Source organism: Monodon monoceros, unplaced genomic scaffold (assembly GCF_005190385.1).
Source record: "Monodon monoceros isolate NGI ecotype Baffin Bay Population unplaced genomic scaffold, NGI_Narwhal_1 Super_Scaffold_3, whole genome shotgun sequence".
NCBI lineage: Eukaryota > Metazoa > Chordata > Mammalia > Artiodactyla > Monodontidae > Monodon > Monodon monoceros.
Window position 1 is genome coordinate 21390185 of NW_021703780.1, and position 27131 is coordinate 21417315.

A 27131-nucleotide genomic window follows, 5' to 3' on the forward strand; every position below is an offset into this window, starting at 1 on the left:
GAAAAGAATGTTCACTCTCACCACTATTACTCAACATAGTTTTGGAAGTCCTAGCCATGACAATTAGAGAAGAAAAAGAAATAAAAGGAATACAAATTGGAAAACAAGAAGTAAAAGTGTCACTTTGCAGATGACGTGATACTATACAGAGAGAATCCTAAAGAAGCCACCAGAAAACTGCTAAAGCAAATCAATGAATTTGGTAATGTTGCAGGATACAAACTTAATACACAGAAATCTCTTACATTTCTATATACTAATGATGAAAAATCTGAAGGAGAAATTAAGGAAACACTCCCATTTACCACTACAACAAAAAGAATAAAATACCTAGGAATAAACCTACCTAGGGAGACAAAAGGCCTGTATGCAGAAAACTATAAGACACTGATGAAACAAATTAAAGATGATACCAACAGATGGAGAGATATACCAAGTTCTTGGATTGGAAGAATCAGTACTGTGAAAATGACTATACTACCCAAAGCAAACTACAGATTCAATGCAATCCCTATCAAATTACCAATGGCAGTTTTTACAGAACTAAAACAAAAAATCTTAAAATTTGTATGGAGACACAAAAGACCCCGAATAGCCAAGGCAATCTTGAGGGAAAAAGCGGAGCTGGAGGAATCAGGCTCCCTGACTTCAGACTATACTACAAAGCTACAGTAATCAAAACAATATGGTACTGGCACAAAAACAGAAACACAGATCAATGGAACAAGATAGAAAGCCCAGAGATAAACCCACCCACCTATGGTCAACTAATCTATGACAAAGGAGGCAAGGATATACAATGGAGAAAAGACAGTCTCTTCAATAAGCGGTGCTGGGAAAACTGGACAGCTGCATGTAAAAGAATGAAATTAGAACACTCCCTAACACCACACACAAAAATAAACTCAAAATGGATTAGAGACCTAAATGTAGGACCAGACACTATAAAACTCTTAGAGGAAAACATAGGAAGAACACTCTTTGACATAAATCACAGCAAGATCTTTTTTGATCCACTTCCTAGAGTAATGGAAATAAAACCAAAAATAAACAAATGGATTGCTTCCATGTCCTGGCTATTCTAAATAGAGCTGCAATGAACATTTTGGTACATGACTCTATTTGAATTACCGTTTTTTCAGGGTTTATGCCCAGTAGTGGGATTGCTGCATCATATGTTAGTTCTATTTTTAGTTTTTTAAGGAACCTCCATACTGTTCTCCATAGTGGCTGTATCAATTTACATTCCCATCAACGGTGCAAGAGGGTTCCCTTTTCTCTACACCCTCTCCAGCATTTACTGTTTGTAGATTTTTTGATGATGGCCATTCTTACCGGTGTGAGATGATATCTCATTGTAGTTTTCATTTGCATTTCTCTAATGATTAACGATGTTGAGCATTCTTTCATGTGTTTGTTGGCAATCTGTATATCTTCTTGGGAGAAATGTCTATTTAGGTCTTCTGCCCATTTTTGGATTGGGTTGTTTGTTTTTTTGATATTGAGCTGCCTGAGCTGCTTGTAAACTTTGGGGATTAATCCTTTGCCAGTTGCTTCATTTGCAAATATTTTCTCACATTCTGAGGGACATATGTATATGTATAACTGATTCACTTTGTTATAAAGCAGAAACTAACACACCATTGTAAAGCAATTATACTCCAATAAAGATGTTTAAAACAAACAAACAAAACCCAAATGGGACCTAATGAAACTTCAAAGTTTTTGCACAGCAAAGGAAACCATAAACAAGATGAAAAGACAACCCTGAGAATGTGAGAAAATATTTGCAAACGAACCAACGGACAAAGGATTAATTTCCAAAATATACAAACAGCTCATGCAGCTCAATATCAAAAAAACAAACAACCCAATCCAAAAATGGGCAGAAGACCTAAATTGACATTTCTTCAAAGAGGGCACACAGATGGCCAAGAAGCACATGAAAAGCTGCTCAACATCACTAATTATTAGAGAAATGCAAATCAAAACTACAATGAGGTATCACCTCACACCAGTTAGAATGGGCATCATCAGAAAATCTATAAACAACAAATGCTGGAAAGGGTGTGGAGAAAAGGGAACCTTCTTGAACCGTTGGTGGGAATGTAAATTGATACAGCCACTATGGGGAACAGTATGGAGGTTCCTTAAAAAACTAAAAATAGAATTACCATATGACCCAGCAATCCCCCTACTGGGCATATACTGAGAGAAAACTGTAATTCAAAAAGACACCTGCACCCCAATGTTCATTGCAGCACTATTTACAATAGCCAGGACATGGAAGCAACCTAAATGCCCACTGACAGACGAATGGATAAAGAAGATGTGGTACATATATACAATGGAATATTACTCAGCTATAAAAAGGAACGAAAGTGGGTCATTTGTTGAGATGTGGGTGGATCTAGAGACTGTCATACAGAGTGAAGTAAGTCATAAAGAGAAAAACAAATATCGTATATTAACGCATATATGTGGAACCTAGAAAAATGGTACAGATGAACCGGTTTGCAGGGCAAAAATTGAGACACAGATGTAGAGAACAAACGTATGGACACCAAGGGGGGAAAGTTCCGGCGGGGGGATGGTGATGGGATGAACTGGGAGATTGGGATTGACATGTATACACTGATGTGTATAAAATGGATGACTAATAAGAAACTGCTATATAAAAGAATAAATAAAATTAAAAAAAACAAAAGGAAGGGAGTCATTGAAGGGAAATTACAACTCCCCAGAGAGCTCCACATGCCAGGCTCCTGGAAATTGGTCCAAGTTCCATTTGCTCTGGAGTTCTGAGAAGAACAGCAGTCCCTGTAGCTGTACTTCTTTCCTTGTTCTTTAGATTTCACCTTTACAACTTTTAAAAACTATGTTTGCATTATATGCTTTTGTAGAAAGTTTTAAAATAGAAGATTTACAGATAACAAAATTAAGTCACCCATTATTCTCCCTCTTCCCCATCCCAGAGATAATCATTTACATTATTAGTGTATATTCTTCCATTGTTTTCCTATGTGTAGAAACATGTATTTTATTTTAAAGATTTGGGTCATGCAATACGTGCATTTTTGTAACTTGCTTTTTAATCTTAACCTTATGTCCTGAGCATTTTTTGTGTGTCATCAGGCTTGAAAATCAAGATTCCTGTGTATGCAGCAAAGACTATCATAGTGACTTAACATCATTTAACCATCCACTACATTAGACGTTGATTATTACTGCTGACGTTTGCCTTGTGTTTTCTTTTTTCCCACTGTTTATCAGAAAACAGTCACCAACCTTGTGAGTTCATATTTATCAGTCTTCCTGACTGATGTTTGACATTATATCCAATAGTTTCCCAGGACCACATGTGATATGTGGATGATATGGATACTGAGTCCCTTATCTTCTCCTCCTACTTTGTTCTCCAATTTTTGTACCCAACGTTTTCCCCAAGAGTGAAGATATTGTTTTTCTTCCTTCAACCTAAGCCACATTCCTCAAAAATCCTGAAGTCTATATCACCATCTTCCAAATGTGTATGTAGGGAAGATTCATTTTAGTGCTAACCTACACTGAATGTTTACTGTGTTTTCTGTGCTTAGAGGTTTATAAGAATTTTTTTCATTTAAACTTTATGATAGTAATACAAGGCAAATACTACTATTATCTTCCTCTACAGGTAAAGAAAGTGAGGCTTCTTTTGAGTAACTTGACTAATGTCACAGCTAGTAAGAGGCAAAGCTGGCCCTAAACCCAGACCTGTTTGCTTCTACATAATTTATTATTATTATTACCTAAAGTCCTTTTTTATTCAAATTTTCTTAGTTTTTGCCTAATGTCCTTTTTCTGCTCTAGGATACCACCAGGATACAATGTTTCAATGTTTCATTTAATCATGTCTTCTTGGACGTCTCTTGGCTGTGACAGTTTCTCAGACTTTGCTTTTTTTCTCTAAACTTTATTTTATTTTATTTTATAATATAGTCACCTCTTATCCTCTACAAGACCACAACAATTACAATTTATTGTGCACTGTTGAGAGTGGCTTTGGTCCTCACAGCAACTCTCCAAAGCTATTATAATCCTCATTCTACAGTTGAGAAAACCGAGACTTAGAGATGAGAACTAATGATGGAGGTCACGAAGCTAGTAAGTGATGGAGCTGGGATCCTAACCTGGGACTGTCTGACCATTAGTGTCATGTTCTTTTAAATACTCTAATTTAGGTGGCTTATGTACATGTGCTTTTAAAAAATAATATTAAATGTTAATATCAGCATTAGAGTGCCATAAAGATCGATATTTGGTCCAACTCTCCTATTGCCCAAGCTCCTTCTATAGATTCCTCAACAAAAGGTTCTAAGCACATGGTCAGAAGCCATCAGTATCACTCAGCTTACTATTTCACAAAACATCCAGTCAAGTTGTGAACAATTCTGATCACGAGAGCTCTGTGTTCTTCCAAATGGTTTTTCCTCTGGTCTTAGTGTGGTTCTCAGGAGCCAAACACAAACATCTAAACTTCTACTAAGAACTCTGCAGTCGGCCACCATGTCTCTCCCTAGACAATCCTTTCCTGGAAGAGCGTGGCACAGTATGAACTTCCCTCAGCATCTTAATAGCCTGATTTAGACCACAGAATCTGTGGTCTGCAGAATCTCTATTTAGATGCAAGTCCTTATAGTGCATTATAGCTCTGCAACGTGCATGCCCTCTACAATCAGAGCTCAGTAATCGCCCTGCTGACTCCTTGCTTACTGGTGACCTTTCTCACCCCAGCGCTATCACCCCTCTCCTCCTCACCCCCACCCTCCCCACACACGACATTTCTAAATCATCAGGCCAAAGGATCCTAACATTGACACCCTTCCAACGCTCTAAATGGGGGAGCTGTCTCTAGAAAACCCCTTGAGACACACGTTTGGAAGGTGAGTGAAACATAAGGGGGATACTTTCTCCGAGTTTGACAAACAGGTTAAAGGGCAAGAAGAGTGAACCATGACCGCCCGGAGACAGATCCTTTCTCCCCCACTTCCCCACGGCGCTGAGGCAGACAAGAGCTCCCCGCTGGGTGTGCCCAGGACAGACAGCGCACGCGGGGCGGGTCGGGGACAACGCGCCTGAGCAGGGCGGATTCCCAGCAGTTGGTTTCCCCGAGAGTCCGCGGTGGGGCCCTGGGGACGGCACAGCGACGCTAAGGCGCCAGCAGCTGCCTCGCCAGCTGCCCCCGTGCCCGCCCCTCAGACTGGTGCTCAAAGGAAATCAGAGGGCGAAAGAAGCTGGCAAGAGTGTCAGAAGATACCGTAAAGGAGTCCTTATCAAAGTTCTCTAGGTGTTTCTTGCCGGCCGGTGCCTGCGCTTCGTTGTCAATACCATGGACAGCACCCGCGAACCGACTCAGGGGCGCTCGGACGCCGCTGGCTTCTGGCAGGTCTGGCAGAGCTTTGACTCGGAGGGTGAGTAAAACAAGCCACCTGTACAGCCTTGCTGAAAGGACCTAGAGCTTCCTCTTCCCCATACATCTTTCCCTGCAGAAAGTTGTCTTCCAGCGCTGTTAATGCAATATACCTAACGCAGTATACCTAACAGACGTTTGGTATACTGGAGCTGCACTTCTTGATACCTTGTGAACGTTCAGGGTGGGAGGAGGGACCTGAAATTACACCCCGGCCCACACCCCCAACGTGTGTGTGTATGTGTGTGTGTGTGTGTGTGTGTGTGTAGTGATATACCGTATATATAATGACAAATATTTTATATATTAGAGGCTTGTGGGCTGACACTCGGGTATCTGAAGTCAGCCCTCTATGACATTTTTACTCAAATGCTCATTTTTACTCAATGACTTTGTTGTGTAACCCCCAGTCTCTCAAAGAGAGGGTGAATTTTATCAGCTTTCAAAAAGACACTACCCTCACTCCCCAAAAAACTACTTGAAAAGAACTACTTACATTTGCTTTGTCTTCATTAAAAAAGAAACATAAAGGAAATATCTAAAGTGTGCACTTTAACCTTGCAAACTAAGATTCAATACTTACATCTCTTAAATTTTTCCAAGACTGCAAAATCCTTGGGTTAGAGTTTATTCTAAAACTCATGTTTATTTGTGGATTAAAATTCATGTATAAATAGCTTTCCTTTCCCCACTATTTGTACAAACCACAGCACAAAGCATTGACTCTCAAATATGTATTTGCTATTCATATCCATGTCATCTAGAGGTAGATACTAGCACTTCATTAGAGTTACAATAGATAGTGTCCATGGGGATTTTACAAATTTGAGATTAAAAACAAATTTAGATGTTAAGTGTTAAATACTAAATGTCACACGTTATTCTGTGTAAGTGACTATTATTTATGGATACCTTCTTGCATTTAGAAAAAGGTTACATAGAAGAGAAGGAGCTGGATGCTTTCTTTTACCACATGTTGCCGAAATTTTGTACTGATGTAAGTACTTGTGCCACTAAGCATTAATTTATGTTCTCTTAGTGAATTCTAAAAAGCATCCAAGTCTTATGTTGATTTGCACCTATTAATCGCATCTGACCTCTTTTCTTCCTTGCATGTAATTTTTCTCCCTCTCCTAGCAGCACAGAGGGATTTAGGTAGGTTTTATGAGGTTCAGCTGTAGCATTTGACATGCTGGTCACTGACTTTTAGTGTGACATTTGTCATCCACTCAGAGATTTTAACTGTAGATTCAAACAACCCTGTTTTGAACGTCTCCTTGGTTATGTCTCTGCTAATGGATTTAAACCTAGAGATAAGGTAGCTCACTTTGCTCAGAAAGGTGGAAAAGATGTTAAGAGCTTTTGAGGCTCTGGGTGTTTAGTGCCTTTAATATTACTTGGATAGCAAACCACAAACAAACCATTCAAAAGCATTTTTCATTTTGTTAGAAAGGTTACAAATTTCTTAGGAAATGGCAAACCAGAAAATAATAAACATTCCCAGAGCCCAAGTATAAATGTAAACCAATCCATCCAGTGTCCATATCCCTCCCTGACGGTAAATCTGGCCTTGAGAGATGCAGATTACCTTTTGATGAGCCCTGTACCAAAGCAGAGGAAAAATGCACACAGAGACGCACCAGCCTGGGGCTGGGATAACCTGGTAAAGACTCCATCAGGGGATACATGGTAAGAGGAGTAGCTCTGGAGACAATAGTGTTTAAAATGAATTGTGGCGATAGCTTATCCTCAGCCATAGTTGTTTACATGGAAGAATACTGGAGTGCATCACACTTTCACGTAGGAGCCCAGTGCGGAGAACAAGCAGCTTGGGGACGCTGTTTCTGGGGGAAGGGCAGTCAGCTCAGAATAAGAGAGGCTGCCATCTGCCTCTAACAGCCATACACAGAACTCGTAGTCACCCTCTCTCGCCCGCAGCCCGTCTGCCTCTCGTTTTCTATCTCTCTTCTGACCTCTTTCTCTTATGTTTCTGCCCATTTCTGTTTCTCATTCTGTGTTTCATGGCTCTCCTCTCCCATCATCTTTTTTTTTTTCCCATCATCCCTTGACTTTCTCTGTGACTTCTCTGTCTCTCTCTCTCTCAGCTGTTTCTCATGTCTCTCCATCTGTCTTTGTCCCTCTCCTGTCTCTGTTTCTCCTGCTTTCTATCTTCAGTCTGTTTCTCAAGCTCTCTCATTGTCACTCCTCTCTTTTCTTCTCTTTCCTATCTCTCTTTGCCCTTCATTTCTTTTATCAGTTTCTCTCCTCTCCTTTTCTCTTTCCTTCCCTTATCTCTCTGTCTCTCTGTTTCTCTGCTTTGCTGCCACTTACTACTGTAAATGCAAAGGCTTGTGTCATTCCAGAACCCATGGGTCTGACGCCATTTTGTCAAACATGACAGGAGTATTTGAGGAAAACAAAAAGACGGAGGCAAAACCATTCAAAGTCTTGCAATAAACTGGATGGTCAGAAACTAAACCCCAGAGACTTGGAACTTCACACCTTTTCAGAAAGCTCCTTGCTTTAGTGATTTAAAGGAGGAGAAAAGTTGCTGTCACTATTGAAACTGAAAGTGTCTAATTTTCAGTCATGGAATGAGGGGTAGGGCTACTCAAACACTGGGGTCTGCTCTAGACTGAGGACACTGCGAGCTGCCTTCTTCTGGGGCTTGGGCTGACTTCAAAGGCATCGTTCCCATTAGTGAGGGAGAAGGTGGATGCCATCTCCCGTAGCTTGCCTGATCTTGTCATCACCCCTCCCTCAGATCTGGCCCATGGCCTCACCTTCTCACACATGGACAGGCATGGTCCTTGGAGGAAAGGAAACAACAAATGACTCACCAGTCTGCTGTGCAACTGTGTTCAGTGCAGGCATTCCTGAGTCCAGAGGCGAAGGGGTTGGAAAGCTGCAGAGTCCTTAGGCCAGTGAAAATAAAATTTTGGTGTGCCTAAGAATTAACTGTGTTAACATGCAAAGCCCCAGGTCCCACCTCTTAGGTATTTCAGTACATTTGGGGGTCTGTCTGGGGTCTTGCATTTTAAAAGCACCCTGAGTCACACTGCATCTTCTTTCACTCTGTTCCCTCCAGGAACAGTGATTACCTATCAGACAGGGGACTGTAATATAATTAGGCCAGTCCTGCTGAGTTGTGGCTGTAGCCCCAGGTACCTCTCCTCAGCACTTGGCAAAGGAGAGAGGTTTTGGAGCCAGGGGATAAGCTGTTTAAACTGTTAATCAGAAATGCTGTCACCTGCCATTGTTTCCTTTCAAAATGCTGAAGCATTACCCCAGGGAACATAGTTACAGACACCTTCACTGGGCGTTCCATGATACCGGGACAAGTATGATCAAGGAAACTGTTCCTAATTCTGGACTTTTTTTCCTGCTGAGAAATGAATAGGCCCTAAGTATGTCCTTAACAAGAGGACATGTCCCTCTCAGCGGAGGGATAATCACCACTTGTGACACCTACTTTTAATCAGTGACGCCCCACTGAGTACAGAAGCAGCAGCAGAGGGGCCTCCATGACCAGGCTGCCCCTCACTCTGGTGTTTAAGTGTGACAAGCAGTTCATCAGAGGCCTGAATAGCTCTACTTTCCTCCCCTGATTAGCGAGTCACAGAGACCTTGGGGGAAGGAATTTGAAGATTTCTAACAGCAAGCTGCCTGCTAGTCAACCTTGGAGAGCAGCCGGCCTGCTTGTAATTACCTGGTCCTCGCAGCCTCTGAGGGGATTGACCTAATGGAACCATCGGCTGCTCTTGCTGCTTCTGTTACTCACCCCCCTCTTATCTCCGCCTTTTGTCTTTTCAAATACTCAGAACTGGCCTCTGAACCAGGTCCAGATCTAGCCAGTCTGTTGCATAGCATTGCTTTCTGGGGCTGTGTATGCATTCTTCACGTACAGATTGTAGCACATCCTGGGCCTGTTTCAATGCTTCAGAGATGATAAATACCCTGCTGGGGCCTAGAGTCTCAGACAAGGCGAGCAGGGTTGGTGCTGATGGGAAATTACAACAGAGGGAGCCCTAGACTCTTTTGCTTTAGGTCCAAGGGATAATCATGGACTTTGGAGTTAGAGGTCTGAGAGGACGGAAGTCAAGTTTCTGTGCCTTCAAACTAAAGGTCGAAGGCCAAGCTGAAATTCAAAGTGAAGACCCACTTTCTTGCGTAATTTCCATTGTGATTTTCCTGTATGATGCACATACACACTCATACAAGCCACACAATCTATGGCGACAAGACTAAAGAGGCTAATTTCTCGATACTTAGTGGAGTGTCAAATGAGGAAACCTGGTTGGCAGGGATAGTGTAGTATTATTAGGGAGAATAAATTTAGTATAACTGATCTAGTCTGAAGTCTAGGAATACGGCACTGTTTGAGAGTATCTGTGCCTCTCGGCCCCTACATCAAAATTCATTCTCCACTGTTGATTATACCTGTCACCTTTCTTTGTAATAACCCTGCCGTCCACGGGTGAAGAACAATTTAATGTGTGGAAAAGGTTGTACAAGGAAGGGATATGTGGCGTCTTCAGTGGTTCAATGATTATTTCTTTGGTTTCCTCTTTAATTATTTTCCCCTAATTATTCTTTTCCTTGGTGAGACCAAGATTAAAAGAATAAACTCTAGCAAACTGGGGACCCAGAAGAGCTAGACTTTTCCATTAGAAAAGAATAAAAAAAACCCTCTGAGTTCTTGGGAAGAAAGTTTATATGTTCATTACAAGACAATCTTTTGTCACAACCAAATATAGAATGATGTTCAAATTCATTCTATCAATAGTCTAGTCTCTGAGCTTCTCTTCATTCATACTTTAGGAGCTCACTAGCTACAAGTCTTACCTAGTTAGGATTCTGATTAGTGGTTATTTGTTTAAGAAATCTCCATCTCTCTCTCTCTCTCTCTCTCTCCCTCTCCCTCTCCCTCTCTCTCTCTCTCTCTCTCTCTCTCTCTCTCTCTCTCTCTCTGGTGTGCAACTTGGTGGGATCACTTTCAGTGGCTAAGTAACTTACTTTCCAGGTTAGACTAACGTAATTATCAGGCTATGTGCTCTGAATATTTGATATCCTAACTACACTTTTGGAATCTCAGTGGCTTTAATGTGGTTCTGTCTGGCCCACTGTAGGATGCAGTCATGGAAGAAAATGTGCAGAAGATGAAAGAACAATTTACGGCTGCCCACAATGTCTCTAAAGACGGTCGCATACAGATGAAAGAGGTACCTTTTATGACTGTAACTTTCTTGACTATACTTCCTTGGGCTATAATTTTCTCTGAAGGATAATGAAAGTTTTACGTTTGATTGGAAAATTAGAACCCTCTGCAAGGCAGCTGGGTTACATAACATTTCTGAAGTACTCACTTTTCCTTTTTCATCAGCTTAATAACAAAGAGCATATGATGCTTCCATCATTTTATTTAGGTCAATCAATATTTATACTTATTTTATAATTGGGGAATTGATATGCTGGAGGCTTTTCAGTTACTTGATCTAATATTTGTCTCCTTCCACAGTGTCCTGTTCAAATTCAACCTTGACATAAGGGAAAACGTACTGACAATAAATGAGTTTAAAGTTCAGTATCAGTTCCCAATGGGGATTGGAAAGATCAGTCCGTGAACATCATTAAAAACAAAACAGAGAGCAGCCGCCTCTACTTCAACTCAAGCCACACTTATTAAGGACCTACTAAAGCAAGGAACTGTGCTAGACATGCAGTGCCAGGCACAGTCTATCTTTAACCTGATAATTTTTCCTTCCAGTTACAAAAAGGTTTCCAGTTTAGAAAGGATTTCCGCACATATTATGTCACTTTATCCCCACAGTAGCTATAGAAGATGGACATGGAACATTAGCTCTATTTTACTGATGAGGAAGCTAAGTTACTTTCCTAGCACCGTATGGCCAGTAAGTGGCACTGGATTAAGTTGTAACCCACTTATAGGTATGAATCTATACAGGTTTATTCTATAGAGTTATAAATCCATACATAAAAATGAGCTGCTATGAAAGTAAGATATTTACTTCATACACAAAACTGCCTGCTAGACATATGACCTGAAACCTGAAGAGCTAGTCTCTTAATGATGTCATACTTAGTCAATATTGTTGGTGAAAATAGTAATTTTTCTTCAAAAAGTTATGATAACAAGGCAAGATTATGTCTTCTTATAAAAAATAGACGTGTTCACACCAGGAGGCTGCCTTTTCAGAAAACTACTAAGCTAAACTCCAGATTTATGAGTGTAGCTGTTTCCAAAGTTTTCACTAAAAGGCAAAAACTATTTATATAACCAATAATTGCATTATAATTGATGTAAATGTATCAGTGTATTGATTAATGGAAAAGTAATTGTAAGCATCAAGGTAGAATAACCGAAGTATTCATAATTACATGCCCACAGTTACATTCTCTAGCCCATAGAACGGAGCATAGCATATAGTGGCACTCAATAAATATTTGTTAACTTAATAATAAATGAATGAAACATGGTAAATAATGAACAACTATGCCATTATCTTACCAATTACTGGTAGACCTTCCTGAAGCAATTGGGAACTTGGCAAAAACTTTGGCATCCGTGCCAACCATTCTGTCATGGAGTCCTGCCAATGAGCATAACTGAGATTGTCTGTAGAGAAGCTGATGGTATAGGACTGCTTTGGTCCCCTTAAAACCTCATGAGTCTGTGAGTGTAAAGAGTAGCAAGGTCTCTCCTACTGTCTCCTGCTATACCACCGGCCGTTTCTTACTCCAATTACAGGTACTTGTGACATAAAATCAGCTCACCTGCACACATTTGAGCTATTTTAGCACAAAACCAAATGGGAAAGGAGTCGCATCTAAGAGCCAAAGTGAAGCTTGGGGATGATCTGTGCACTTGATTTGTCCAGGGCTCCTCTGTGCCACTCTGGTCAAACTGAAGACGGAGTGCGTTCTAGAGACTTAGGGCTGGTGAATTACATTTTAATTTGGTTTCTCAGCCTGTGCCACCCCATGCGAAAACACACTTAGTCCTGAAGAGCAGCTCGCAGCTCACCTTGTGTGGTGGGTAGGAAAAACACAAAGTCAACAGGTGAAATATGAAACCTTGGCCAAGTGATTTCATGTCTCTGAGCCTCAAGTTCATCATCTTCATCCACAGAGCAGTTACCACGGACTAACTTTTTAATGGGTACCAGGGACTTTGCTAAACAGTTTATAAATAGTGCCTCACCTGAATTTTAGTCTTCACATAAGCACCAGGATATAAATATTATTATCTCCATTTTACAAATGAGGAAATTGAGGCACAGAGGTATCAATTAAATTGTCCAAGATCAAATAATAGGTGAATACGGAGAAGGAAGGATCCACACTAAAGCCAACCACATACTGCTTTGTGCTGCCTCCCATTCGTATTAAAATGCCAATACTTATATTTACCTGAAGGATTGGTGTGAGAATTTAATGAGATGATAGATGAAAAGTACATTGCCAGTGCCTGCCACGTAGTAGGTATTCAACATATGGCAGCTGTTATTAACATGATGTGCCCTTGAGCTGACCTACATCCAACTAGAGAATATGAACGGGAGTGTGGGCTAATCATTCCTACAACCTAGCAGAAGCCTTTGCTCTGGACTTCCTCTGTAGCACTGAACAAGATGCTGGGAGAACTATGGTTATAGAAGAAATGGCCATTGTTTATGGGGGACAATTCAGAAAGGAGACAGTATACACTGAAATACCATAGGTTTGGCAAAGAACGCAGCCAAACGGCCTATGAGCTGAAACAAGTATTACCATCACATAGGGGAAGACATGTTACCTTTGTTCATGGGAGCAAGGGAAGTCAGTCAGTAGAACTGGTGCTCATATAGATGGCTGGGTGGTTAAATTTACCACAAGTGAACCAACTTTGAAAGTATCATACAGATGCTAATAATATAAAAGAATATATACCATAGCCAACTCAAGAATCAAGCCAGACAGCAATCATTCCTGATTTTGTGTATGGCACCGAAGTGATCTGTATAGACAGCATCTCACCAGCACAGCACAGGGGTTAAAAGTGTGGGCTTAGTTGAGGTCCTGACTCCACCACTTACTAACTACATAATGATGGCAAGCTCCTTATCTCTGTGAAGCCCAGTTTCCTTAACTAATAAATAATAATAATGATGTGTTATGCACCCTATAGGTTGTTAGGATTAAATGAGTTAGCATATATAAATATTTAGAACAATTCATGGCACATATAAAGATTACTGGGTATTTTTATTTTCTTCTATAATTATAGAGTTGTTAATATAAAATTGGAGCCTCTCAGAATAAGGTCTGGAACATTTTAAGCACTAACACATTTATTATTAAATAATAATAAAGATGATTATTATTATTTTGGGTTGTAAGCTCATGGAAGACAGATACTCATAGTGTTTCATACCTAGAAGGGTGCAGTACTTCTTGAAAGAATCAATGAATCCAAAATGACAATCAAGGGCGCGGAACTACGTGTTGGGCTCTCCATCCTGAGAGATCCAAGCCCTTCTGCCCTCTAATATGTTCCTTGATGCCTTTTACCCACGGAGCACCGGCCAGTGTCACCAGCTGCTATTTCCCCCTTTTCCTTTAGCTTGCCTGCATGTTCTTGCCCGAGGATGAAAACTTTCTTCTGCTCTTTCGCCGGGAAACCCCCTTGGACAGCAGTGTGGAGTTTATGCAGGTAAGCATTTGGTTGTGTCTCTATGGAGGGTGAGGCCAGGATTCCAGCCACCTGCTGTGGCTGCCACCACTCCTGCCCAGTCCCCAAGGGAGAGCTGTCCACAGAAGACAAGACCATGCAAAGAAGCCCTTGGGTCGAGCCTGGACTTTGGCCCCAAGCCCCAGTGTGCTCTCTCAGTGTGCTGACCCGGGCTGCCCCTGAGCTGACAAACTCCTTAGCCTGGGCTAGAGGAAGGCTTAGACGAGGGGCCCGGCAGGTACCTGAGGCATGTAATGGGAGGGTAGGGAGGGGGCTGTGGAGCCTGGAGAGCACATGCCCATCAAGAGCCCAGAGTCCTGTGAGCTCCAGCCACCTGCTGCCTTCTGAGAATGCAGCCTAGGCATCTAGACTCTATGGGAAACTACTTTTTTTTTTTTTTTTTTTTTTGCGGTACGCAGGCCTGTCACTGTTGTGGCCTCTCCCGTTGAGGAGCACAGGCTCCAGACGCACAGGCTCAGCGGCCATGGCTCACGGGCCCAGCCGCTCCGCGGCATGTGGGATCTTCCCAGACCGGGGCACGAACCTGTGTCCCCTGCACCAGCAGGCGGACTCTCAACCACTGCGCCACCAGGGAAGCCCGAAACTACTTATTTTTAAATGTTGGCGACTAATTCTAGTTTTGAAGGCACAGTATGGTCAAAATATAACTTATTAGAGGGCTGATCCAGCCAGCAGGCGTCTCTTCGCAATCACTGTGCCAGAATAAAACCAAAAGGCAGAATCAATGGCTCCTCTTATCTCCTCTTTCAGCCTCTAGGTGTTACTGTCTGTGGGTGAAAAAAGACCAGGGAAGGCAGAGCAGGGTGTCTTCAAGGCCAGAGCGGCAGATTCAAGACAGCTACTGCACCCAGGGCCCCATTCCTGAAAGACTTACCAGGTCCCCACTTAGGAGATAATAACTTAGCACCCTTGTGCACTAATTTATTTATCTTCTGGCCAAGTGGAAGTTATGAGAAATGGAGCAAGCACTTGCGTAGACAATTCACAGAAGAAATATGAATAGAAAATTGATATATAACAGTAACCAAAGAAATGCAAATTAGAAACAACTAACTTTTCCAAAGTGGCAAAGGTTTTAAGAGGATCAACAAAAAGATACAGCACTGGCAAGCAAGCACTGAGACTGTTGCTCATGCTGTCCTGATAGGCATGCGCACTGGGATAATTTTATGGAAAGCGATTTTGCAAAAAATGTAATCAGGATTCTTTAAAATTTCATAATCCAGAGTTAATTTAAAAAAATCTTTACCCTTTGACTCAATAATTCTACTTCTCCAAGCATCTATGTTAAGGATATAATCAGAGATGCAGACAAGTTTTCTACACAATGATGTACATCAAATATTTCTGTTACTTAGTATAGCTAAAACTGAAAATAACATAAATGCTTAACAATGAAAGAAAAATTAGGTAAATTATGATACTTTCATACAATTCATTCATTCCACAAATACTTACGTGCCCCTGCAGTATGCCAGAAACTGTTCTAGGCCCTGGAGATTCATGAGAGAAAAACCCCACTGTGGAACTTTATGCATCACTGAAAATCAAGTTTTCAAAGACTATCTAATGACAAGAAGGAAGTGCATTATGGTGTTAAGAAACAAAATTGTATATGCGTTATGATCTTAACTTTGCTTAAAAAATTATTTACCCTAACACCCTTGTAAATAAGACAACGGGTAAATACACACTAGATAAATATTGGGTTTTTTTAGGGGTAAGATTCTGGATAATCTTTATGTTCTCCGTACTTCTGTATTTTCCAATTGTGTCGAAGCATTATTCCATTATTTACACATTATTTTAAATGACATTTTCAAAATAACTTTAGTTGTGTTTAAGAATGCTCACAGAAAATTTTAAATGAAAATAATAGACTACCCAAGTGTGTAGGCCATATGACTTCCCCTTCATTTTGTCACATATATAATAGAAACACAATGAAAAGGAAACACATAGAAATGACAAGTGACTATCTTGGGGTAGGAATTTCAGAAGATTGTAGTGTTTTATATTTCAGTAATTTCGTACAATAAATATGACTTGCTTTTATAATCAGCAGAAAGTATTAAAATGTTATGCCTGTGTAGGCTTGAATAATCTTGAGAAATGGGAAAAAGAAAGGTTCCATAATGTCATTTCCAACTTTAAAAAAAAATTAAAAACTTTCTCCATTTTTCCTCCCTCCCTTCTAGTTTGTCAATTTCTTCTGTAAAGAAGTGCTTTCCCTTTCTCTACCCAATTAAAAAAAATATTTTGGATTCTTGAATTCTTCTTTTAAAATTAAATTTGTTATAACCTATGTACTCTCCTACATTTTTTAAGAAATCCTACCTTAATGTCTTTATATTCCCCCTGAACTACAGGACTTAAGACACTTTAACTGTCAGCTCACTTGCCATCACTGTCCAGAATATTAGTTCTATCTTGTTTTCTTTAGTCCCACGAATTTTATGCTAACAAGATGTTTCCATTTGCCCACGTTTCCCATTGTGTTTGTACATCATTCCTTCTTCATCTTAGATTTTCCTCCTTTGCATTCTTCCTTTCTGGAGTATACCCTTTACCAAGAGTCTGTTGGTAATAAACTCTGTTTTTGTTTGCCTGGAAACCTTTTTGCTTTCATTCTTTAAAGACAGGCATACACAGTAGTCACATAAAGATCTTTGGCCCACCAATAGCTCAGTTGCAGTAAAACTGTAAGATAATTTAGATGGAAAATGTTTGGAGAACAGCATAAAAAAGCAGGTTAAAATGTTTTTGTTATTTGAAATTCTCATTCTTAGCTCTGGTATAGTCACACCATTAAAGTTAGGATATAAATCACATTTAACCAGTTGATTTTCTAAGCCTGGTTAGATTCAGGCAGAAACGTTGGTGACAGGGACTGAAAGGGGCAATGTTTCTGAACACTTCTCACTAAGTATCAGCATCTCCTACTATCCCTGCAGGATATTCAGGCAGGACCCTAGTTGTGATCTAGAATTAAGGTCCCTGCAGTTGATGACTCAGGAAACCCATTCTATAACAATGAAACATCTGTCAATTAAAAAAAAATACTTAATGCTACTTTTTCATTCTGTATAGGAGTTAGGAAACTTGTTAACTTGTGAGGCTTGGATATGGAAAAATCAGAGGTGGCCAAAATCACACCATTTACTAAAGAAAGCAGTTCAATGTTTCCTTAAAAATATTCAGCTGTTCTGTCTTCCAGTTTTAGTAACTGTGTCTTCAGCTGGATGAATGCTGGTTTTTGGCCACACTGCACAGCATGTGGGACCTTAGTTCCCCGAGCAGATATCGAACCCGAGCCACCTGCATTGGAAGCGCAGAGTCTTAACCACTGGACTGCCAGGGAAATCCCATGAATGCTGTTCTTAAACCAATGAAAGGGTTGGCTTGCTACTGGGAATTATCAGAGATGTTTTATTCCCTTTACCTGGAGCCAAGACCACAAAGGCAAGATTCCTTAGGGGCCCTTTCTGCTGTGCAATTTATTTGGGGGAAGTTCACCTTTGCATTAAGGTTATTGCTGTTCTGGGTTTTAGTCTTACGTAGGTGCCTCAGTTTGACTTCCCACCTTGGGTGGCCCCACGATTTGTCTCCTGCCTACCTTGTGTGCAGTTTCCTGATAAAGCTACAGGCTAAGTTATCAGAGATCAGTAGATGTACCTAGGATAGACTTTGGTTTCTGTTTTGTGTTTTCCTATCATGTCGGACCTCTTAGAAGTCCCCTCACTTTCTTGCCAGCTGAGCTATGTATGTAAAGAGTTGTTATTTAGAGTACTCTGCATTTTAGGAATTTAGTACAAAGAAGATTTCTTGGTTTGCCATATTGCCTTCCACTGAAGGCCATCCCTTGATATCTTTCCATTTTGAACTTTCCATAGCTCCCTTTCAGTGAGTGCACTGTGGTCCTCCTAAGTGGCTCTAAGTGAATGCAGTGAGTCATTTCTAGTGAGTTCTGCCCAAACAATAGCTGTCACCAAAGAAAGCCTAAAATTCTCCATGCAAAGTCTTAGTTGCACCCAGTTAAGTACTATTATCAGATGCTGAACCATAGTAGACAGCAGCGTAAGTTGACCCCGAATTATTGGAGGGTAAATGGATGAATGGCTTTTGTGTATTTCAGATTTGGCGCAAATATGATGCTGACAGCAGTGGCTTTATATCAGCTGCTGAGCTTTCTGTAAGTGTTGCCAGGAGCTGTGTCTGGGTGAAGGGCGGGTTTGCTCATCGCTGGGAATTTGATATATGTGTATCATGAGATTGATTTCTGTGTTTCCAAGAAACATGGATATGAATTTGTTACTTAAAAAAACGGATTCATGTTTAGAAGGTTTAGAAACTGTATGTTGGATTTATTGCTTGCTAAATGCATTTCAGTTCCTTCCTAAAACAAACGGATCACAATTCTTAAAGTACAGCCTCTTGAGATTTTTAGATTTATTTGCTCACTAGATAAAATGCAGCTCTTTTCTTGATGTCACAGAACTTCCTCAGAGACCTCTTCCGCCACCACAAAAAGGCCATTTCTGAGGCCAAGCTGGAAGAATATACTGGCACCATGGTGAGTAACTGAGCAATGCGATCTCCATGAGGACAGCTTCTCCGCTGCCTCCTCAGGGCCCAGAAACATTGTCTGGTACAGTGGATGATTCTACTCATTTAGCAAGTTGGTTTAGAGCAATTGGGAATCACATAGATGGGAGGTGTGTGTCCCACCTCTGCCATCTTTAGCCATGGCCTTGAGAAACAGTCCAGGCTCTCAACTTTATTTACTTCATCTGAAAAATGGAGATTAATAGTATCTAGTTACTGCGAGGGCAAGTGAGTGGATGCATATGAAGCACTTTGCAGAGCATCAGGGGAATAATAAATGTTCAGTACATGTTAGCTCTTCCTGTAGTGGTTGTTGTGGCCCTTGTTGTCATTATTTCACTCGCCCCTCATGCCATCATATGACCCCAGGACTATTTCAGCGTCAAAGCTCCCTGGAAAATGGTGAAGTAGGAGAAGCTGCCTTTGGTGAACTCATCCTCATAGTTTCAGTTCTTAACTTGATGCTTTTCTCCCAGTGCTAATCAACACTCTGTATTGAACTGGGTCTGGCTTCTCTACCATTTTTCTCCCCCCGAGCCCCTTCCCATCCCCAGATGTGTGCTTCATTCCAATCAAACTCAGTAGGTTTCTTAATTAACAAGCAAGGAAATTGCTGGTAAAGGTCAATTTACTTTTTTTTTTTTTTACAAATTACTTGTAAAAGTAATTTACAGTTACTTGTGCAATTGCTACACTTATTATAGAAAGAGTTCTTGAGTAGACGCATCTTACTGAACCTTCTGGTGAACAGCCACGGAAGCGTATCACTGAGAAGAGTTTTATGGATCCCTGTTAAAACGTGTACCACTAGGTTCATCTATTTAGGCCTTTAATTGATGTTTCCGAACACTGTATTAATTCTAACAACTCCTTTATAGCACTGGCATTGTTCCTGCTACTTTGTATATCTGATGATTGAGGCTTGGAAAGGGTAAGTGACTAAGTCACCACCAAGTTGAATCCCTAGACTCCTTTTATAAAAATCAGATTAACTGGGAAAGGTTAAGTTGCCTAGCCTAAGGCGCCAGTTACACTGGAAGTTGCGCTCTCCTGGCTTTCAAGCCTGCATCTTCCTGGCTCTCACTCTGTACTCTGACTACTCCAAATGCTGCTTCCAGCCAAGGGCATCAGCCCCGGAAAGGAAGAATGTGCTCTTGACCATGACACCTTGTAAATGGCCTGGACAGAAGCAAAGCTGATGCCAAGGACAGAGTCACACCCCAGGCCAGGGTCTCAGTCAAGGAAATTATCTGGCTTTCTACTATGTTGACTTGTTGTAATAGCATGCAAAACGCTGTTTGAAATCCTGAGTAAATAGGTACTTAGCACTAAAGAGTGAAAGTTCCAGTGAAACCCTCTAATAGAATGAATAATCTGAAAAAGGAAATTAGACTGAAAACTGCCTGGGGGAGTGAATAACAAGGAGATTATTCTTCCAGTTGGGCATTTTTTTCAACATTGATTTAACAGTGTTAGCACTGGCTGTTGTTATCTTGATTTTATTATTGTATAAAACAGGCCCTACACAATGAAATGCTTGCATTTAGAATCTCCAGCATGTTTCCAGTATTTCTTTGAATACCTTTGACTCTGAGGGGCTTCCCTCCACCTCCAACTAGAATACTAAGCCACCGCTTTCTGACTTTTTAACACAGCTTTTGGCTATTTTTTCCTTACTTTTCTCCACCTGGGTCTTGCTCATCCTTCAAGATTTAGGTAGGCGTCATCTTGCCCTAGAAGATCTTCCATAACCTTCTATAGTGGATCCAAGTGCCTCTCCTCTGTGCCCCTATAGTATCTTGTGTACTTCACTGTCTTCACATCATAGTCATCCATTTAATTCATTCCACAAATATTCCTTAAATGTCTGCTATGCCTCAGGCACTATTCTAGTCATCAAGGATTCAGCAGTGAGTGACACAGAGGAGAGACTGACACTAACAATAAACACAATAAGTAATAAATTACATTTCATGATAGAGGGTAATGGTGTGATGGAAAAAATTGAAAAGTAGACCAGGCAGTGCCGGCAGGGCAGCTAGGATGGGAGCTTGGGGAGGTGTAATTTTCAATAGGGTGGTCAGGGGAGGCCCTTCAAGAAGATGCAACATGAGAAAGGACCAAAGGTGCAGCCAGCAGAGTCCCTGGGTCAGGGGTGTGCCGGGGATTTCCAGGAACAGGAAGAGACCAGTGTGGCTGGATCAGAGGAAGCAAGGATGAGATGTAGGCCAGACCAGGTTGGGCTTTTGGGGCCACTGTGAGGACTTGGGGTTTTAGTTGGCGGGAGATGGAGAGCCACTGGAGGATTTGAAGCAGAGGACGCCATGATCTGGCTGCTGTGTTGAGAAGAGCCCGAAATGGGCAAGGAGGGAATCAGGAAGACCTGTTAAGAGGCCATTGCTCCATCCAGGTGAGAGAGGATGGCAGCTTGGACCAGGGTCGGGTAGCAGAGGAGGTGAGAACTAGATCTGTCTGAAGACGGAATCAGTAGGGTTTCCTGATGGAGCAGCTGGGAGTCAAGGATGGCACTGCCACTGTCTATGGATCTTGTACTCCACTAGGCTGTGATTCCTCAAGGGCAAGGTGGCATCTTATCTTTGTGTTCTCAGCCCTCCCACGGAGCCTGGCACACAGTGGGCGACTTAATGCGAATTGTCTGAACTGAATTTTCAGTTATTACCTCATAAACAGCTATGAATAAACCCTAACAATATGACTAAAATTTGCCCTTGGGACCCTCCTGCCTCCCTTGTCTGTGTTCCTTGGGACCCTCCAGCTCCATCACGACTCTTGATCCCTCTTGAGGTGCCTCGCATACTGCATATTGCACATCGCAGCATTTTGCCCAGACCCAGCTTTCCTCAAGCAGTGCTTCATGTTCCGAAATTCTCCTTTTTCTCTTTACTTGTTTAAAACCAGACCCTCCAGGGCAGAACCAGAAAGGGAGCCTGGAAGTGCTGAGCTCCCTCCTTATGTCTCTCACTGGGGTCCTTCATCACAAAGAGTCACCCAGAAGGATCCCAACCAGGCAGTGGGTAGGAGCTGTGCTGAGCCCAGGGGACAGAGACAAACAGGGAGATGGGAGCCCCGAGCTGATGACGGGAGGTAGGAGGGACAGGATTGAGGGCTAGAGCTGGAGGCATGGAGACAGAGCAGAGCAAATCGAGAAGGGACAGTCAGAGCAGGGCGAGCCTAGTATATGCCCCTGTGGATCTGCAAGTCATGTTACTCTGCTCCTTTTCTTAAGCTGGGTCTGAGATGGTTTTTCTGGGCTGAGAGGTAGGGTCTCAAAGTGACCGAGAATATCCCCTCCCTCACCAAAACCCCACTCTCTTAATGCTGCTCTGTCAGGTTAGAATGTGCTCTGGTAAGCTAGTTCATACAAAGATATGAGTTCATTCCTTCAACAAGTATTTAGGGAGAACCTACCAAGGAAGATACGGTCTCTGACCTTATGGAGTCTTCCAACTGGGAGGAAATTTGGTAAGAACGGGAAAGGGAGCAAACATCCCCTCTGGTCCCTCCCCTTTCATCCCCACTGTGTGCATCACTGCCCTACAGTATCGACCCATAAGTAGGAATTGAGTTCAATTTTCCTTTCAGCCCTTAAATACAGCAATTTCACCTTGAGATCCAATTAAAAGATTCTTGAAAAGTTTTCTGCATTTTTTAAAAAATAAGATGGACTGCAATGAAGCAGCAATTCTAGAGCTTCAGCAAAGGCAGGACAAGAAAAGGTAGGTGGACAAAGGGGAAAGGCCAGGAGAGGGATAAATTAGGAATTTGGGATTAACAGATACACACTACTATATAGATATATAGATATAATAGATAAACAACAAGGACCTACTGTATAGCACAGGGAACTATATTTAATATCTTATAATAACCTATAATGGGAAAGAATCTGAAAAATATATACACACACACACACACACATATGTATAACTGAATCACTTTGTTGTATACCTGAAACATTGTAAATCAACTATATTTCAATTAAAAAAAAAGAGGTAGGTGAAAAGAATTAAACTTAAATTTTTTTAAAGATGTCTTCTTAACAGAGTACACACAGTACTTTATTTTCATTGAAACGTAGCCAGTGTTTGCTCTAGTATTAAATATTTTAATCCTAATAATTGAGAGTTCCTTCTGTGCTGGGCCCTGTGTGAAGCACTTTTCAAACATCTTATGATTCTCACATGAACCTTATGAAATAAGTATTTTTAAACCCCTATTTTGTAAATGAAAAAACTGAGGATTACAGGTCAGAGATGATAAGGACGGAGTGGAAATTCAGACCCAAATCCATCTTCAAACTGTATTCAAACCATAACATTCACATCTGAAAGTCTAAATGTCAAATTATTAAAATGAAAACTTTCAAAAGAGGGAGGGCTGAGCTCTGTGAGATCAAGAAGAGACACAAATCCCTATGAATAAAGTGAAGAGCAAGGTGAGGACAAAGCCATGTTAGGAGATTAGAATTCTCTCAGTATTTTTTTTTTTTTTTTTTGCGGTACGCGGGCCTCTCACTGTTGTGGCCTCTCCCATTGCGGAGCACCGGCTCCGGACGCGCAGGCTCAGCGGCCATGGCTCACGGGCCCAGCCGCTCCGCGGCATGTGGGATCTTCCCAGACCGGGGCACCAACCCGCGTCCCCTGCATCGGCAGGCGGACTCTCAACCACTGCGCCACCAGGGAAGCCCCTCTCTTAGTATTTTTAAAGATAAGATAATACAGGAGCTCTGACAGCCACAACAGAATTTATTACCCAGAAAAATGGATTTTTCTCCTCATGAAGTCCCTAAATACTCCTAAGAATTGACAACTTCTTAAACACCAAAATGGAAACAAATTAATGAAAGAAACAAGAAAGGGTTCCACAAAATTGTTCTGGAGAAAAGAGGAACACTGATTAAACTGGGGAAGGGAGAAAGAGAAGAAGAGTGAATTGTGGCTGCATAAAGCCCCAGGGGTCACATCAGTCAAACATCCCATTATAAGGGGCAGAAGAAGGCAGGGAGGAAAAGTGTAGACTGCTTAGAAACTCAGTACTGGGCTGAAAAGAAATTCTGCACATCATGCATCAGCCCCGCAGCCCTAGTTGCCCAGAGCGCTTCTCTTCACAGCTCTATGGTTTACATTTAAGAAACCTCAGGCTGGCAGCTCTTACAATGGAATGCCCTGAGCTGAAGAAAACCTATGAAATGAAAAAAGAAATGGCAATGTACACCTTTGATGGCTTTGAGCTTACATCCAGAAGCTTAGAGTCCTGGAAGTAGCTGAGGGGAATCCGAGTGGTCTTAGCCAACTTTTGAGTATCTAGAGGTTGAGAAATGACAGTTGACCAAGACTGTCCTGTTTCTCCTGTTATATGTGTCTGTTTCATTGCTAAAACCCTGGGGGTCTGCTGCTCATGTGTGCTGCAGTTAAGTATTCATTTTTGCTCTAAATTGTCCCATGAAGGCCCATGATCAATTAAACTCCAGGTAGCCCCTCACTGGTTCTTTATGAGCTGGGGTGATAGGTAAGTGTTGAGGAATCTAGTGAAAGAGTTTCCACCCAAGGATCTGAGTTTGCCCTCAAGACTAGATGAGTTTAATGAGGTTTTGGCCCACCTATTTCATTTTTCTTTCTTAAATTGTAAAGGCGACTTATACTTTTCCAATGAACAGATATGGGAACTGGACTACAGTTTGTTTTTTTAAAGACTCTTTACATTTCCTTAGAGACTTCTGGGTATACTGACTTTTAGAAACTCAACATTCTGAGAAAAACCTTCTAGGATCCGAGCTCTAAGTGATACACCAAGTGTGAAATCACTTTAGGCTGCTTTAATGGCTTTTTAATGAGCAATGGACACAGTCACAGCAGCACTGCATTAAAGCTTTGGTTCTGAGGTTTAGCATCAAATGCTTCACTTAAGAGATGTAACCTACTAATGAATTCAAATTGACCCAAATAAGGATTGGCACACTTGAAAGCCGTCTGAAACGTAACAATCAATGAGTCAAGGCAGAACATCCAATCAGAAGAGAAAAGTTGAGGTCTGCAGACCTTGTCTCATGTAAACTCGTAATTAATGTTCTGTACAAGGAAGGAAACTATTAACAAAATCCAATTATGACATCTAATTAAGAGATGCTGCCAACACCTGGCAGGGGGAAAGATTGGCTGTCTGAATAGAATATTATTTGGTAACACTGAGCTTTGTAAAATGTAAGCTAATACATGTGGGAGATATTAAGCGCATGTCCCTAATTAGAGCATGGAACTTGAACTACTGTAAAACAATAAATAAAATCTGAGAATGTGGCAGGCAAAGAGAATACCCCCAGCCTCTACCCTGGTCCCAGTTCTCATCCTTCATGCCTGGATTAAAGCACCTGACTTCCTAGCTGCTTCCTTCCCCCTAGGTCTCTGATCCAGGCCAACCCGAGACATGTCTGTGCTTTTTTTCTTTTTTAATTTAATTTTTATTGGAGTCTAGTTGATTTACAATGCTGTGTTAGTTTCAGGTGTACAGCAAAGTGAATCAGTTGTACATATACATATATCCACTCTTTTTTTAGATTCTTTTCCCACATAGGCCATTATAGAGTATTGAGTAGAGTTCCCTGTGCTATATAGTAGGTTCTTATTAGTTATCTATTTTTTATATAGTAGTGTGTATATGTCAGTCCCAATCTCCCAATTTATCCCCCCCTCCGCCACCAGGCTGTCTTGAAATCTCTTCTATTCCACGTCCACCCTCACTCTACCGTTGATCTCAACCAGTCTGATGGTTTTAAATACTAACTAAAGGTGACTGCCTCCAATTTATATCTCTGACTCAGAGCACTTCTCTGAGCTGCCTGCATATACTTGGATGTGTGTCTCCACTTGGATGCCCAATAAGCCTCTCAAACTTAGCATGTCCAAAACTGACATTCTGACCTTCCCCCACAGTTCTGTTGCATTGGTGATCTTCCTCACCCCAGTAGATGTGAACTGTACCTTTCAAGTTGCCCCTCCTTCAAGATTTATCTGAAGTCCCATCTCCTCTCTCAGTGTTTGTCAATATTCTAACACATTGTTCTGTTTCTTTGACTCAGTGGTCATGGAGATAATGTTGAATCTTACTTCAGATGTTCATTTTTGCCTCTCCAATTACACTGTAAGCTCCTAAAAGCCTGTACCACCTTAATGATTTCTGAGAATCTCTCACAGTGCCTCACGTGTTGTCAGACACATGGTACTTATTCAACATACAATTGTTGATTCAGTAATATGGGGGGGTGCCCTCTAAATCCTTTTTGAGATTGTGTATGGCAACAATTTCCAGACTTTTTAAGAACGAGGAACTCTTTTTAAGTAAAAAAAAATGATAACTGATAAGGAGTGATTTCTAAGAATACTGCTTAATGAAAAAATGCAAGTTGGAAAGTAATACATAGAATGGGGTCCTATTTGTCCAAAAAAATAAAGATGGACATATTAAAATGTTTCTGGAAGGATACACAGTCCTGTGAATGGTAGTTACCTTTACAACAGGGACAGGAAGGACTTATACTTTGTACTCTTCACTCTGAACTATGCATAATTTTGACCTTGCACCGCATCTCAAATTATCAATTAGCAATTGTTTAAAAAATTCACGGACTGCCTCTCCCACCACATGACAACAGTCATACTTTGGACCTACTGTTTCTGGTAAGAAGTTACTATTTGGGTTGGCCACAAAGTTCGTTCAGGTTTTTCTGTAAGATGTCATGGAAAAACCTGAATGAACTTTTTGGCCAACCCGATATTAACCCAGTAATGGTTTTAAATGAATTTGCATTTCACAATCACCATGCCATCTTTAAGTAATCGAAAAATTAAGGTAAACCTATTATTCAATCTAAGGAGAATGCTGGGTAGATCTACAGTCTCTGAGGGGTCTCTTGAGGGGAACCCTAGGTCTACAGAATTTTAAGGAGTTTGTCAGTAAGTCATTGTGTTCCATTTCCGGGAGACTTTACAGAACCTTTCATGTACTTAGTACTCAAAAATGTGTGGATGTTCAATCTTGGAAAAGGCAGTGGCAGAAGTGAGGACAGTGGTTAAGGGCCCTTCACAACTTTTCAACAATCAGCCCTTCAGAATGGAATCTTGTCCCCACCGCCAGCACCGTGAGTCACCACAGCCCTCCAGGAGGGACCTGTGCCACGAGCACGTGACCACTAAGGTCAGAGGGAAACTCACATAAATAGAATCTTTTTTTGCTTTCCCCGGGAAAGAAGGGCAATTAGAAAAGGTAAACGCCACATCTCTGGCATAATCTATAGCACCAGGTGTTTTA

The 27131-nt window shown here is 41.3% G+C and overlaps 2 protein-coding genes across 2 annotated transcripts in view; one reads left to right on the top strand and one right to left on the bottom strand.

The window, feature by feature from the left end:
* Positions 1-27131, bottom strand: part of SLC17A1 (solute carrier family 17 member 1) — a 218727-nt gene that overhangs the window by 12746 nt on the left and 178850 nt on the right. The window lies entirely within an intron of this gene.
* The window catches only part of SCGN (secretagogin, EF-hand calcium binding protein), a 37748-nt gene continuing 15882 nt past the window's right edge, over positions 5266-27131 (top strand). Inside the window, exons 1-6 of the mRNA XM_029241972.1 lie at positions 5266-5450; positions 6376-6446; positions 10579-10671; positions 14073-14162; positions 18337-18393; positions 18697-18774. Of these exons, the coding sequence (XP_029097805.1) occupies positions 5369-5450; positions 6376-6446; positions 10579-10671; positions 14073-14162; positions 18337-18393; positions 18697-18774 (471 nt within the window). The 5' untranslated portion in view covers positions 5266-5368. The remainder of the gene's footprint in view (positions 5451-6375; positions 6447-10578; positions 10672-14072; positions 14163-18336; positions 18394-18696; positions 18775-27131) is intronic.